This window comes from Pseudonaja textilis, chromosome Z (genome assembly GCF_049901715.1).
Source record: "Pseudonaja textilis isolate UNSWEBS1 chromosome Z, rPseTex1.2, whole genome shotgun sequence".
In the NCBI taxonomy this organism is placed as follows: Eukaryota; Metazoa; Chordata; class Lepidosauria; order Squamata; family Elapidae; genus Pseudonaja; species Pseudonaja textilis.
In genome coordinates, this window is record NC_142008.1 from 63,218,574 (window position 1) to 63,233,583 (window position 15,010).

Sequence of the window (15,010 nt, forward strand, 5' to 3'; positions counted from 1 at the left end):
AAAACTGGGAAAAAATATTTTGAGGAACTCAATAAAGTAAGATATATTTGGCAAGGGGAAAAAGCAAGAATAAGTCTAAAAATGTTGCAAGATTCGAGAAATAGAGGAGGCTTTGGGTTACCGAATTGGGATTTATATTATCAGGCTGCAGTACTCACTCTGAAAGAATAGATTGTATTGAGGGGAAAAAAAGACTTTGGAGGGACATGATTTGCAATTGGGCTGGCTTGCCTTCTTGTGGTATGGGAAAAATAAAATACATGGTTACTTTCAAAGGCATTACATTAGGAATGTGTTATTGTTAGTATGGGAGAAAATCAGAGAACAACATTATTTGAGAATACCAGTTTGGCTTTTGACAATGGAACCACTGGTTCACCCAAATGTCATTAACATAGAAAATATTGTTAGATATGAAGGTATTTTGAATGAGAAGGGGGAACTTAAACATAAACAAGAATTAAGCGATCAAGAGATTGATAGACATGGTATTCACAAGTACAGATATGTGAAAAAGATGCAAAACTATATGATTATTATAAAGAACTAACAAAACTAGACAAGATATTAATGGGCAGAAGAAAAATTGATTAAAAAAACATACATCTACCTATTAAACATTAAATTGGAAGATGAACAAGTGAAGGAAACAGTGATAGTATGGGCAAAAAAATTTGGTTATACAATTGAATGAGATAAATGGCAAAAATTGTTGGATAGGAACTATAAATTATCAATGTCAACTGCATACAAAGAAAACTTGTATAAGATGTTTTATAGATGGCATTTTGCGCCAGCACGGCTGGCAAAGTTCTTTAAAGATAAGTCGGCTAAATTTAGAAGTGCCACCAGATATCTGGGTCATATTATCATATGTGGTGGATTTGCCCAAAAGCAAAAAAATACCAGGTAAAAATATATATGTGGTTGGAAAAAATAATAAAACAGCATACTGATTTGAAGCCAGAAATATTTCTATTGGGGATCCTACCTGAAAAATATAGTAAGGAAAATGCATATTTAGTTATTCATATATTAATTGCTGCTAGAATTGTATTTGCACAAAGCTGGAAGAGTGAAGAGATACCTACAGATGAGAATGGGAACAGGAAAATATTAGAATGTGCAGAAATGAACAGATTAACACATGTAATTAAGGAGAAAAAGCAAACTGAATTATTATATGACATGGGATTTATTTTATCAATGGTTAAACAACAAAAATGGAAGTTAGAAATAGGGAAATGGAAACAAAATAAAGAAGATGTGTTTAAAAAGATACGCTAATATAATTAGTTTGTTGAATATTACTATTTTAATATTGTAGAATTAATGTGTGAAATATTACTATTTTAATTAATGATGTTGCAAATTTTGATTACTGTTCAACAAAGATATTTGTACCCAGAGAACACACTGTTCAACTAAAGATGGATTATTATATTAAAAATAAAAATAATAATAAATAAATAAAAGAACATTCCCTCCCAAGGAAAAAAACATTTGTCTTTCTTTTGAGTAGGGTTGGTACTGTGAAACATTTTTGACTAGCAGAAGGCTTGTAATAGAATCATTTTTTACTAACCTTGTAACAATAGGAACTTCAGCCATGAGATTTAGTGCTAGAATCATTATTAGGAGCCAAAGAAAATACTTGTTGAGAATTCTTTTATACATACATGCATACATACATACATAGTTTTTATTTTTAACAATTATACAGTGTGTCAATTGCTACATAATTCTTGTGCACAATATGTATAGTCTTTTCCTCTTAAATTTAAATTTACATTCATATTATATTAATCAACTTTCCATATCATATTATATTATTATTACACCATCATTAGACTTTAGTTTCAAATCCACATTATCCTTTAGAGCAAATCTCAGTTCTTACTAATTTTTATTCATATTAAAAGTTGTTCTATAATAATCAATTATAACATATCATTACTGTTGAATTATACTTCAATTTCCCAGTTTTCTATCTAACCATTGATAAAATAAATCCCATATCTTAAAATATTCCTTTTCTTCTTGCTCTCTAATTGCTAATGTTAATCTACTCATTTCTGCACATTCCATTATTTTCTTAATCACCACCTCCTCTGTTGGAATTTTCTCATTTTTCCAATTTTGAGCAAATACAATTCTAGCTGCAGTTAAAACATTAATAATCAAGTATATCAATTCTCTATTATAACCTTCAGGTAAAATTCCCCCACAAAATATCTCTGGTTTCAAATCTATATGCTGTTTTGTCATTTTTTCCAGCCATCTGTGTATTTTACTCCAGTATCTTTTAGCTTCTGCACACATCCACCACATATGGTAATATGATCCAGGTGTCTGATGATATTTCCAACACTTCACCAATTTATCCTTGAACATCCTTGCTATTCTTGCTGGGGTAGATGCCACCTGTAAAACATCTTATACAAATTATCTTTATATGCTGTTGACATTGTTAGTTTATAGTTTCTAGTCCATAGTTTCTGCCATTTGTCTAGATCTATCCCATATGCAAAAAATTTCCCCCATGCAATCATTGCTTCTTTAATTTGTTCTTCTTCTAGTTTCACTTCTAGTAAATAACCATATAATTTTTAATCACCCTCTCAACAGTACCCGTTAAGATTTTATCTAGTTCTGTAAATTCTTTATAAAGCCCTTCTGTCTTACTGTCTTTATCATATCTAGAATGTACTTGCACACATATGAATACCAATTCATCTTTAACTCTTGTTCATGTAATTCTTGCTTTGTTTTGAGTTCACCCTTTTCATTTAAAATTTCACTATATCTAACTATGTGTTCCATTTTAAAAAGAATTGGATATGCGAATGCCTCTATAGCTGATAACCAGAATGGTATTTTCATATAATGTTGTTTCCTTATTTTCTCCCATGTTAACAATAAAGCATTTCAAATATAGTGTCTCCTAAAATACCCATGTGTTTTCCTTTCCTTATACCATAAAAATACATGCCCCCACAATTGCAAATCATGGCCTTCCAGTATTAACAATATAGTATTTCTCAGCGCAATCCATTCTTTCACCCACACCAGTATTATTGCCTGGTAGTATAATTCCCAATTGGGTAGTCCAAAACCTCTTCTCAGTCTAGTATCCTGTAGCAATTTTAATTTAATTCTTGCATTCTTTCCCTGCCATATATATTTCAACATTATTTTGTTTAAGTCCACAAAATATTCTTTCCCTAATTTAATTGGAATTATCTGAAACAAATATAATATCCTTGGTAGTATGTTCATTTTGATTGTAGATATTCTTTTTATCAGAGATAATTGTAAATTTTCCCATTTTTTCAAATCTGTTGCAATCTGTTGTTTTAAGTTCTAATAATTATTTTCCTTTAATGTTCCACCGCTTGCTGTTAATTGTATTCCCAAATATTTTACTTTGTTGTGATCTGGATGTTCAGTCTGTCTGTTAATTCTTTCCTTTGTTTTTCCATCATATTCTTAACTACAATCTTAGTTTTATCTTTATTTTTAGTCCTGCCACCTGCCCATATTCTTCGATCTTTTCTATCAATTTAGGTGCTGTTTCCAATGGTTCCTCCAATATGAAGACTAGATCATCTACAAATGCTTGTAATTTAAATTCCTCTTTTTTATTTTCATTCCCTTTATTTCTCTATTATCCCTAATATTTCTATTTAATACCTCCAAGTCAATACAAACAGCAGTGGCAACAGAGGACATCCTTGTCTAGTTCCTTTTTTAATTTGATATTATCTGTCAAATCTCCATTTATCATTACTTTTGCAGATTGTTTATAACACAGTATATTGTCTCAATTGCCTTAATGAAGCTTTCTCTAAAGCCTGTCACTTCCATTTGCAATAACATCCATTTGCCAATTTACATTGTCAAAGGCTTTTTGTGCATCTAAAAATACCAAGGCCATTTGCTTTTTTGGGTGTGTTTCATAATATTCCAATGTATTCAAGATTATTCTCGTGTTGCCTTTTAGTTTGCCTCTTAGGCAGAAATCCATTTTGATCAGAGTGTATAAAGTGGTTCAAATATCTTTTAAGTCTTTCTGCCATTACTGAGGCAAATTTTTTATAGTCTGCACTCAGCAGGGATATAGATCTATAGTTTTTTATTTGTTGTAAGTCAGTATCCTCTTTTGGTTTAAGAATAATATAAGCCTCTGTCTATGTATTAGGTGTTTTGGTTTTTGACAAAACCTCATTCATTACTTCAAGCATTGTAATGCTTAAGGCAGTTTAAGGCTTAAGGCTAACCAATTCTAGGATATTTCAGTACTTGGACATGTTGTTTTTTAATATGAACTACTTGCAAGCAGACTATATCTAGTTTCAATTTTTCTAATTTAAGGAACGTTTTTTCCTTTTGATGTCCCAATTCAGTCCATTTATATTTATTGTAATCAATTTCTTCCATTGTTTATACTCTATATGTAGGGTTTACTGCTCTCGTTGTTCTTTGCTCTCTTCTTTTAATTCCACCCTTCCACCTACTGCTCCCTCTTCTCGTGTCTTTTCATCTCTTTTTTCTTTATCTCTTACTTGAACCATTTCCTTTTGAAGTTTAACTATTTCCTCGTCTCGTATTCTCTCCTCTTCTTTTCCTCTATATTCTCCATAAAATAATTCTGCTTTCTCTATTGAGTCCAATCTGTGTCTTTGCTCTTGCCAAGTAAATATTAAGCCTTCTGTAATCAACCATCTATAGTTCACTCCTTTCTTAATTAAAATCTTTGTCAAGAATTGATATTCTCTTCTCAAATCTCTCATTTTTCTCGGTACTTGTTTTAGGACTGTAATCTCTTTTCCTTTATATTTCAATGGGTCATCCCTTGCACTCTGTAATATTCGTGTTTTTATTGCTTTCTTAGTGAATCTTAAATGGACTTCTCAAGGCAATTTGTTTTTCATAGCATATCTTGTGTACACTCGGAACACTATCTGTTCCATCCATCTTTTTTTTTAGATATCTTCAAGGCTCCTGCTGTAACATAGTGCGAAGTGACCACTGAGAATTTGGGCTGAGAGAGGAGGTTGTCTTCTTCATCTTTGAATAATTGTAATCCCAGTCAAAAATTTCAGTGTACAACACCAAAAACAATTTTCTTCGGGTTCTTCTTTACCCTTAATCTAATTATCGGGGGCGGGGAGGGGGGAGAAAAAGTTGCAGAGAAGAAAAATAAAATAAAATTTTAAAAAAGGGGAACAATAAAAAACCCAGGAGAACAACAGAGAGCCAATAAAAAAAGGAAAAGATGCTGGGATGTAAAAATGTGAAGATAAAGAAAAAAAGAAGAAAATATAAAAACACCATGTTTAAAAATAGTATATATAAAAAGGAAAGAAAAATAGTAAGATAAATCCACCAGTAGTTTAAAAGAGAAAAAGAAAAAAAAATTAAACAGGGGAGGGTTATATTCTAACAGTGAGACTATAAACAGGCTAATAACTTGAATAAGCCTAAAAAGGAACAAAGTAGGCCAAGATTGGCCACCCACCAACAAAAAAAAAGAAGAAAAAGATTCAGTTGTAATTTAAGGATGAGTCACAAAGTAAATTACTGCCACCATATACTGTCCAAGGCACAATATCAAAGTTTCAACAAGTTTCAGCAAAATATAATCCAAGGTCACAATAATCTTGTCTCTTTCAACTTCAGTCTCCAGCTGTTTAGATTGTTTTACAAGAGAAGCACCTGCATAAACATTTATTCAGTGCTGTACTCTCTATCTTAATATAAACAGCCTGAGAATTCTATATAAGTGGAAAATTTGAGGAATTTGTAACAGGTGCTGTCAGTTCTTCAAGGCAAGCCAGGTTATGGTATAAATAACGCAAGGATTTCTGGAACTCTACCATACTTGAAAGGCATCTAGCTTGAAAGTTATCGTATGCCTTCTACACCAATCAGAATAAAGGATTGTTCTTACAACAATTCTGATGTTCCTTCATTAAAATTATCTCCAAACTCTGCTATACCGACTCAGTTACACCAAAGATTATTTTCTTCATTGAAAAATAACTTTCTGAAAGACTAGAAAGAATCATGGGTGTGTTGTATTTTTGCAATTAACTGTAGTTTTCATCTTAGCATAATTTCCAATATAAATTGGTGATTGCTCCTATATAGAATATATTAATCTCATTTTTTAAATAAATTCCAGGTATGATAGAACATGGTCTTACTGATTGCTCACAGTACCGACCAAGAAAAAGCACATCAGAGGAAGTTGGACAAGAAGTTTCTCCTCCTTCCAGTTACTTTGTTTCTTTGTCTGCTCTGGCAGTTTCAAATGCCAATTTTGACACAGTTGGGGAAGGCAACCAAGAAAGAGATACCCAGAGAGCAGATGTACCTTTATTTCAAGTTGAGCATCAATCTAGTGAATTACATGTCTGCCAGGATCATGGACAATATTGGAAACCTTCTTTACCCACTTCTCCAGAATCTTCTGAAAGTGACTGGGAAACCTTAGATCCTAATCTCCTAGAGGATCCTAACTTGAAAGGAGGAGAATGTGAAATTACTTCAGTAGCAGGACAGACTGAATTTCTTCTGAAGGAGTCAGTGATTTCCAAAAGTGTTCCAATTATTGTTCAGCCTCAGCCTAATACAGGACATACAGTCCTTGTACCTGGACTTATTTCTGGTTTGGAAGAAGATCAGTATGGTATGCCATTAGCTGTCTTCACTAAGGTAATTCCTGTAGTATAAAGTGGGACAAACTTTAGTTACCAAGTGCTGTTTTAAATATTTTTCAGGAATAAAGGGAGCATAGAGGGTAGAAATATTTTTCACTTCAGAAAAACAGGAAATAATGTTAATAATTTTGAGTAATTATAGACAAACAATCACTGGAAGCAAACTTGGAGATTAAAAGCTGCTGAGGTTGCCTTCATCTGCTCTAGTAATTAATGAGCAATTCTCTGTAATTTTAGGAGCTCTTTCAAAAAATGTCGTGTCACTACAATAGATTTATTTTTGAAGAATGTCAGGGACCTTGATCATAAAATGCTTTGAATAACAATTGCAGAAAAGTGAAGATATCAAATCAAAGCTGCATGTTTTTGTAGTAATGGATTGATGGAGTGGATAAATATATTAAAAAGGAAATGAACTTAAGTACAATATAGACTTTCAATTATAACTCTCCTGGTAATATATGATATCCTAACAAAGCCAGTAGTGTCCAGCTTCTGGAAATCCTTTAGATAAATTGATCTTAGAGCAGGGGTTCCTAAAATGTTTGCCATCATACCTCTCTTATTGTAATCTTAATGTAAACACCTCCTCTAAAAATCCAAACACCAAATGAATACAAATAAACAATGAAAACAATATTATGCTAGTATGTGACCATAATAAAGATTTGGTTGATAAAAACCAAACAAATACATTTTGGCAAATATGGATTTTGTCAGGGTTTCAATCAATGCTCTTAACAAAATCAGGAGCCCCAAGCCATTGTGCAAGAAAAAAATCCAGATGTTTATTAGGTGTGCCATGTCGGTACAACCTAGGTGAATCCAGCTCTGACTTCACCCAGTTTGCACCTTGCTTCTTATTGCCCCCTCCCCACAAGGTGTGTCACCAGTCACATTCCCCAATGAAGCAATTTTGGGGGTCGTAGGTCACTCCCTCCAGCCATTGTAGGTCTCCATGGAGATGGCCTTGACTTCAGATGGCTAGGATACTTTTGTTTTGACTGAGGTGTGAATTTCTTGATACAGCTGCGAGGCACGATTTCCCACCCCCCTGCCTATGGCAACTCGGGAGCAGGCCAGGAAAGCTTCACAAGTTGACATTTGGCCTTGCTCACTTACTGAAGGCAACCTATGCTGAGCAAAAATAATTTGAGTACAGATATATCTTTTAAGGGTATGATTCCCCCCCAGCCCAAGTTTGGTTGGGTTCTCTTCATGGAATCTGGCTATGAGGCGATAAGCTTGGATTTTTCTGCTCTGTGCCCAGGATACCTCCGATAGAGGATAACCCTTCACTTGCACCTCATAATGAGTTGGCCCCCTATGATCATTGGATCCAGGGGCTCATAGGATGGTCTCAGGATCGACCTGACCACTGGTTTCAAGAGGCTGCTGTGGAATACCAGATGTATTTTTCCCAGCAGCCAGGGCAGTTTCAATTATACCATGACTGAGTTGATAATCTTTACTAAGGGGAATGGCCATTAATTTTGGTCCCAGCTTCTTGCTGGGGCATTTTAACCTTAAGTATTTTGTGAAGTGGTACACCCCAACTGAAACGGCTGTTGTGGGGTTTGATGTTTGTCTGCCTGTTGCTTATAGGTCTGTGCCACTTTAGCTAGTGCTTTCTTGATGTTTTCCCATGCCGCTTTTAGCGTTGACAGCCAGTCAGTCAAACTGACAGAGGAGGGAGCTTCCCTTGAGTATTCCGGCATTGGGACAAAGTCCATACCACTTACTATCTTGAAAGGGGTTAATCCCGTGCTGCTGTGTACAGCATTAGTATAAACAACCTCTGTGAATGGCAGAGTCTACCCAATTGGACTGTTGGAAGTTCACGTAGTACCTGAGGTACTGTTCTACAATGGTGTTAAGTCTCTCTACCCCCCATTGGTGCTTGGATGCTCTGCCACTGACCACGTCTCTTTTTCATAGAGGCACAGATGGTGCAGCTTTTTTACATAACTGTCCATGTCTTTTTTCATGCCAGGCCACAAGAATTGTCTCCTCACTAAGTGTATAAAGTTTTTAAGAATCAAAATTGGCCCACTGATTTGACATTATGGCTTCTCCGGAGGATTGAGGTCTACAGGGACTCGGGGACATAAAGTTTTGCCCCCTTCCATACTAGGTCCTCCCTTTTTGTCAAGATGTGTTGGTTGACACGGAACCAGGGGTCTGCTTCCAGTTTGGTTTTGAGATTCATGGTTCGAAGGCTTGCGAGTTGGTCTTGCTGGCTGTGGTGTTGTTGGTGGGTGGTCACTTGGGCCATGGCTTAGGGAAGGGGACTGATGGCATCTACTACCTCCTCCCGCCCGCATTTGTATTGGGGCATGCAAGAGAGTGTGTCAGCTGGGAAATTCCTCCCCCCACCCCCGGGATGTGTTTAGCATGAAGTTGAATCAGTTGAAGTATTGAGCTCAGCAGATTTGTTTGAGTGATAGTTTCTGCAGTGTTCTAAGGGCCTCCAGATTCTTATGGTCAGTCCAGACTTCAAACGGTTTCTCTCTCCCCCCCTTCCAAAAGGTGGCCCAGGTTAGTAATGCCCATCTTACTGCAAAAGCCTCCTTTTCCCACACTGCCCATCGTCTTTCCATGTTAGTGAGTTTACAGGAGGTAGAGGCACAAGGTTGTAGTTTTCTCTGACAATTTCTTTATGGTAAAATGGTTTCCACCACCATGTCACTGACATCTGCTTGGATGACGAAGGGTTGTTCAGGGTTAGGATGTTCCAATAAAGATTCTTTTGTGTTCTAAATCCCTCTTGGAAAGTTAGGTCCCACTGTAGGGGTTGCCGCAGACTGGGCTTCATCCCTGGGTTCCCTGTTTTTAGGAGGTCTGTCAAGGGTTTGGCAATTTTTGCAAGGGGGGGGATGAATTGCCTGTAAAAGTTTGCAAATCCCAGGAAACTTTGTAACTGTCTACGTGTGTGAGGGGGCTGCCACTCTAGGAAGGCTTGTATTTTATTGGGGTCCATCTCTATCCCCTCATTTGACGCTCAGTAGCCCAGGTAGTCTAGCCACAAGCAATGAAATTCGCATTTTGACAGCTTGACATATAAGTTTGCTGCAAAAGGTTTTCAAGCTAGGGGTACGTGGTCGTCTATGGTCTCAGTAAAGATGAAGATGTCTCCAGGTAGATGAGGACCTTCTTATAGAGATGCTCATATAGCAGTTTGTTTATTAGCTGCATAAATACCACTGGGGACCCCTGCAGCCCAAAAAGCATTACTTTGAATTAAAAGCTTCCTAGGGGGCAGTTGAAAGCTGTTTTCCATTTGTCTCCTCCCTGATTTGGACTTGGTAATATGCTTCTCTGCGATCTAGTTTAGTAAAGACCTTCCTTTGGCCAAAATGGGACAGCATGTCCTTCATGAGAGGGTATAGTTTGTGCATGCAGATGCCGTTAATCCCCCTGAAATCCACCCATAATCTCATAGTTCCATTGTTTTTCTCTTTAAATAGGACTGGAGCTGCGACTCATGGCTTGGCCAGTTCAATGAACCCTCTTGCTAGGTTTTTGTCTATGTATTTGCACATTTCTTTCATTTCCCAGGGCGTGCAGTTTGGGGAGCTTGGCACCGGGGATGATGGCACAGTCTGTTGTGTGGTGGGAGGGTATGACATTGCACTCAGTTTCACTAAACACTTCAGCAAGATTCTGGTATTCTACAGGGATCCATTCAGTCTCTGGGGTTTGTTCAGAGGTGACCACCAGTTGTTTTGACCACCAGCTGTGGGCAATAACTTTATTTGCTGGTACGGAGGGGTTTGGGGGCCTCTAGCTATCCTCAGCCTCTGTTTCCCTTTGCCACCAAATGGTCGGGCCCCATTTGTCTACCCATGAGAGCTCCAGTGTCATCACCTCTGTCATTTTGGGAACTATTATGAATCAAATTGATTCCCAGGGGTCCGCTAGCTCTAGCCTCACTGGTTTGGTGAGATGGAGGCATGCCCCCCCCAATAGGGACCCATCAACCTGCTCAAACTTAATTGGGTGGGCCAATTTCTTTGCTCTCATCCCCAGTTTCAGGACTGTGGGTAAGTTAATCAAACATCTAATGCAGCCTGAGTCTATTAGGGCTTCAAACATGGCGAGAGTCCTTGTTTTGGGGATTGTGAGATGTATCAGGAAGACGAAAGGGTAAATAAATTCACCCACCATCAGGTCGTTTTCTCCCTCGTCCTAACTGTCATAGGGTCCTGGTGATTGGTCATCAGCTGGAATCCCCCTTTGACTGGGTGGGGAAGGGCCTCTACAACCTGGAGGACTTTTCGGGACTTATCGTCAGCACACCTGGGCCTCGTTCCGGTCACGCCCTGGATGGTAGCTCTGACTTGGGTTTCGGAGCTGGAGTTGCACAAACTGATGGAAAGTGACCTATCCCTCCGCATCTGTAGCATTTCAACTGGTCTCAGGGGAGGGTTGGTCTTGGGGCCAGTTGAGTTACCACCATATACTATCAGCCAGGTGGTCTTCACTCAGGCTGTCCTCTCTCTCTGGGATTCGGTTGCCTCCACATATCATTGGTGCACAAACCACAGTCAATCTTTATGACCACTTGAAATCAGTCAGAGTCAGTTTGGAATGTCCTGATAGATGGTGGCTTTGCTAATTTGCTTATCTGGGCTTTTTCTGAAGAAATGGACTAGTAACTCCTCCAGCCAGGGTGGTAGCTTTCCCATGATCCTTCTGAACTCACGGATGTGTTCTTTAATGGGTTGCCCTTTCTGCTTTAAATTCTGAAACTCAGCCTCTGTATATAGTCTCCTCCACCTCCTCAAATCTGGCTTCTAGCTCTTGCAGGAATTTGTCGATGTCCTGCAGTTGAGAAGCTCTCCTCCTATGGAGGGCTGCTAGCCATTCATTTGCTTCTCCCTCTAATCCCATGGCAATGGCATTCACCATGGCTCTATGCGATGGGCAGACATGTCCATAATGATCTAGATGGACTCCAGCAAAGTCAAGGAATAGAGCCAGTTGATCTGGGTCCCTATTGAACCTCCCCCTGAGTCAAGGTGGCTCATTCAACACTGCCACACCATCTCATTGGGTTTCATCTAGCTGCGCCTGGTGTGCTTGGCGGTCTCCATCAACTCTAGCTCATGGAGGGGGGGTTCTCTCTGCCTGTATTTGTTTTGGGGAGTTTCCTTGGGGTTTTGAGGGCTTCTAGAGTTTTGTGATCAGTCCAGACTTTGAAAGGGATTTTACTGCCTTCTAGGAAATACCTCCAGGTTAAACACGCCCACTGAACTGCATAAGCCTCTTTCTCCTAAATGGCCCACCTTTACTCAGTCTCATTCAACTTTTTGGATGTGTTAAGCACATGGTTGTAGTTGGTTTGCTCATTTTTCTGAAGCAGGACCGCCCCTACTGCCACATTGCTGGCATATGCTTGTATGATGAATGGTTTCTTTGTGTCCAGGTGCTGAATTGGCTCTCCGTTTTAAGTTTCTCAAATGCAGCTTGACATTCCATTGTCCAGTTCAAAGGCCGTTTCGGTTTTGGGTTGCTCTCCCACTTTATTTTTAAGAGGTTGGTAATGGGGAGGGCAATCTGAGTGAAAGTGGGGATAAATTGTCGGTAAAAATTGGCAAATCCCAGGAAGCTTTGTAACTGCTTATGCATGCAGGGTGGTTCCCAATCAAGTTCAGCCTGCACTTTTTGAGGGTCCATTTCTACACCCTGATGTGAAATGTGGTACCCCAAATAATCAATTTTTCTTGGTGGAATTCACTTTTAGAGAGTTTAGCATAAAGTTTGACGGAGCGGACTTTGTTTAAAACAGCTCAGACTAGTTTTACATGTTCTGCTTTGGTCTCAGTATATATTAAAATGTTGCCCAGGTAAATCAGGACTCCCTTATACAAATGCTCATGTAGCACTTCATTTATTAATAACATAAACACCGCAGGGGGCCCTTGTAACCCAAGTGGAAGCACTTTGAATTGTTAGCACCCAGGGGGGTGTTAAACACCACTTTCCACTCATCCCCCTCCCTAATTCTGATTTGGTAGTAAGCTTCCCTAAGTCCAGCTTTGATTTAAAAAAAAATTCCCTTTAGTGAGGTGTGCTAGCATATCTTTCATCAGGGGGAGAGGGTACATGTTCTGCTCACTCATTGTATTTAAATTTCTAATATCCATGCAGAGATGTTTTGAGCCATCTTTTTTTTTCTCTAAATAACAGTGGGGCTGCGATTTTCGATCAGGCTGGCTCGATGAAACCCCTTGCTAGGTTTCTCTCAATGAATGCCCTCAGTTCTTCCAGATCCCTCGGGGACATGCTATACCTCTTGGGTTTAGGGAGTTTGGCACAGATATAAAATTCTGGGTAATATATTCATTTTGATTGTTGATATTCTCCCTATTAATGACAGTTGTAAATTTTCCCATTTCGCCAAATCTAGTGCTATCTGCTGCTTAAGTTTGATATAATCATTCTCTTTTAGTGTACTACATCTTGCTGTCAAATATATCCCCAAGTACTTGATCTTATTCATGATCTGAATTTTCAATAGGTCTGCCAGTTCTTCCTTTTGTCTTAATAGCGTATTCTTTGTCAAGATCTTTGTCTTATCTTTATTTATTTTCAAATCAGCCACCTTTCCATATGTCTCTATCTTTTCTATCAATTTTGGTGCTGTTTCTAGAGGGTCTTCTAAGATGAAAACCAAATCATCTGCAAATGCTTGCAGCTTAAATTCTTCCTTTTTGATTTTCATTCCTTTTATATTCCTTTCATCTCTAATATTTCTGTTTAGCACTTCCAAAGTTAAAACAAATAACAAAGGTGATAGTGGGCACCTTGTCTTGTTCCTTTTCTTATATTGATAGAGTCTGTCAGTTCTCCCTCTATCAGGAGGGCAGAGCTGGCGTCGCGACGATATGTCATGCGATCTTGGAGGTCTGAGATTGCTGCCGATATCTTTGCTCCTGGACGGTCCTATCGGATCTAAACCATCCTAAAGAGACAGTGAAAGTGAAGAGCGCATCCTATCGATCCCAGGGATACCGCAAAGTCCCTGGTAGATCCAGGAGAAGCTCTTCTTGCCAGTGGCAAAGAGGTAGCCATTAAAGCTGCTGAAGTTGGGACAGCTTCAAAACGAAAGAGAACAGAAAGAGAGCGTGTGCCGGTTTGGTGAGAACTTTTTCTTTATTCTAAGATCTGAAAGGACACCCTAAGGAAAAGAAAGAATCTGTAAAAGTTTTGACAGAAGTAATTAAGTGGCGATTTTAAACAGGAATGTCAAAAGTAATGTTTTTTTCTCATTGCTGGATTTTCTATACATGATCTTATATTTTTAAACTGGACTGGTTTTTTCTTTTGCATCTATTTTTTTTTCTTTTTGATTTTGTAACATTTTAGGCTAGAGACTCCCTTTTAGTTATTTCTTTTTAAAAATATATCTTTTTCTTTTCTTTTTTTATTAATTCTTATTATATTTTGCTTGGAAAAGGAGGGGGAAAGTGAAAGCAAAGAAACTTTGTAACACTGCCAACTAGAGACTTGGAAATATTCTATTTCTCCTGTGACCAGACAAAGCTGAGAAAGAAAGAACTGAGACTTTTTTTCAAGGATATTGCTATTTGATAAGATAGAGGGAAGAGCATGGGAGAGTATTATTGCAGGTGCTCTTCTGGGTTTCTATCAACAGCTGGAGACTGGTGTTGAAACCTAGGGGAAAAAAGGTGATAAGTTTTTGGAGAAGAAGTTATAATAAGAGCCTTGGATAATTAAACAAAGTGCAGTGTGCTCTTTCTACTTTTTGTAAGTTGTGCTATCCCTCCTCACCAGCTTTATTTTATTTCATTTTATCTTTTTTTTTTTTTTTGCAATAGCTATTTGGATTTTTGCTTTGTTGAAGCTTGTCTTTGTTTTTCTTTTTGTTTGGAAGTCCAATTTCTACGCTTGCTTTTTATTTTAAAGGGAAAGCTTTAGTATTAATGTTTCCTTTTTTTTAAGGGAATAGCCTTTTTTTCTCCTTTCCTGGTATTTTTGTTTTTTCATCTACCTTTCTGGTTTATTTTTATGCACTCTTTTTGATTTGAGACCTCTCAATTGGATTAAGGTATTGAGGAACCTGAAGAATTTTTCCTTTTCTTTTTTTCCAAGCCTTTTTCTTCATCTAACTACTGATTGGATTAAGGTATACAAGAACCTGAAGAAATTCTGTCCTCCCTTTTTTTTTCTTCTTCTTTTTTTAATCATTACTATTTGGCTTCTTTTTTGTACTATTTTTATTTCGAATTACAATTGGTTATTTCACTATGGGATTAAGG

At 37.7% G+C, this 15,010-nt stretch overlaps 1 protein-coding gene across 13 annotated transcripts in view; it reads left to right on the top strand.

The window, feature by feature from the left end:
- Positions 1-15,010, top strand: part of AVL9 (AVL9 cell migration associated) — a 106,792-nt gene that overhangs the window by 72,473 nt on the left and 19,309 nt on the right. For 8 of the 13 annotated variants that reach the window (XM_087917925.1, XM_026702206.2, XM_087917929.1 and 5 more), the window contains one exon: positions 6,188-6,720. In XM_087917925.1, the coding sequence (XP_087774051.1) occupies positions 6,188-6,720 (533 nt within the window). Of the gene's footprint in view, positions 1-3,567; positions 3,622-6,187; positions 6,721-15,010 lie in introns of all 13 variants that reach the window. The other 5 variants (XM_087917923.1, XM_087917924.1, XM_087917926.1 and 2 more) reach the window with 1 other exon arrangement.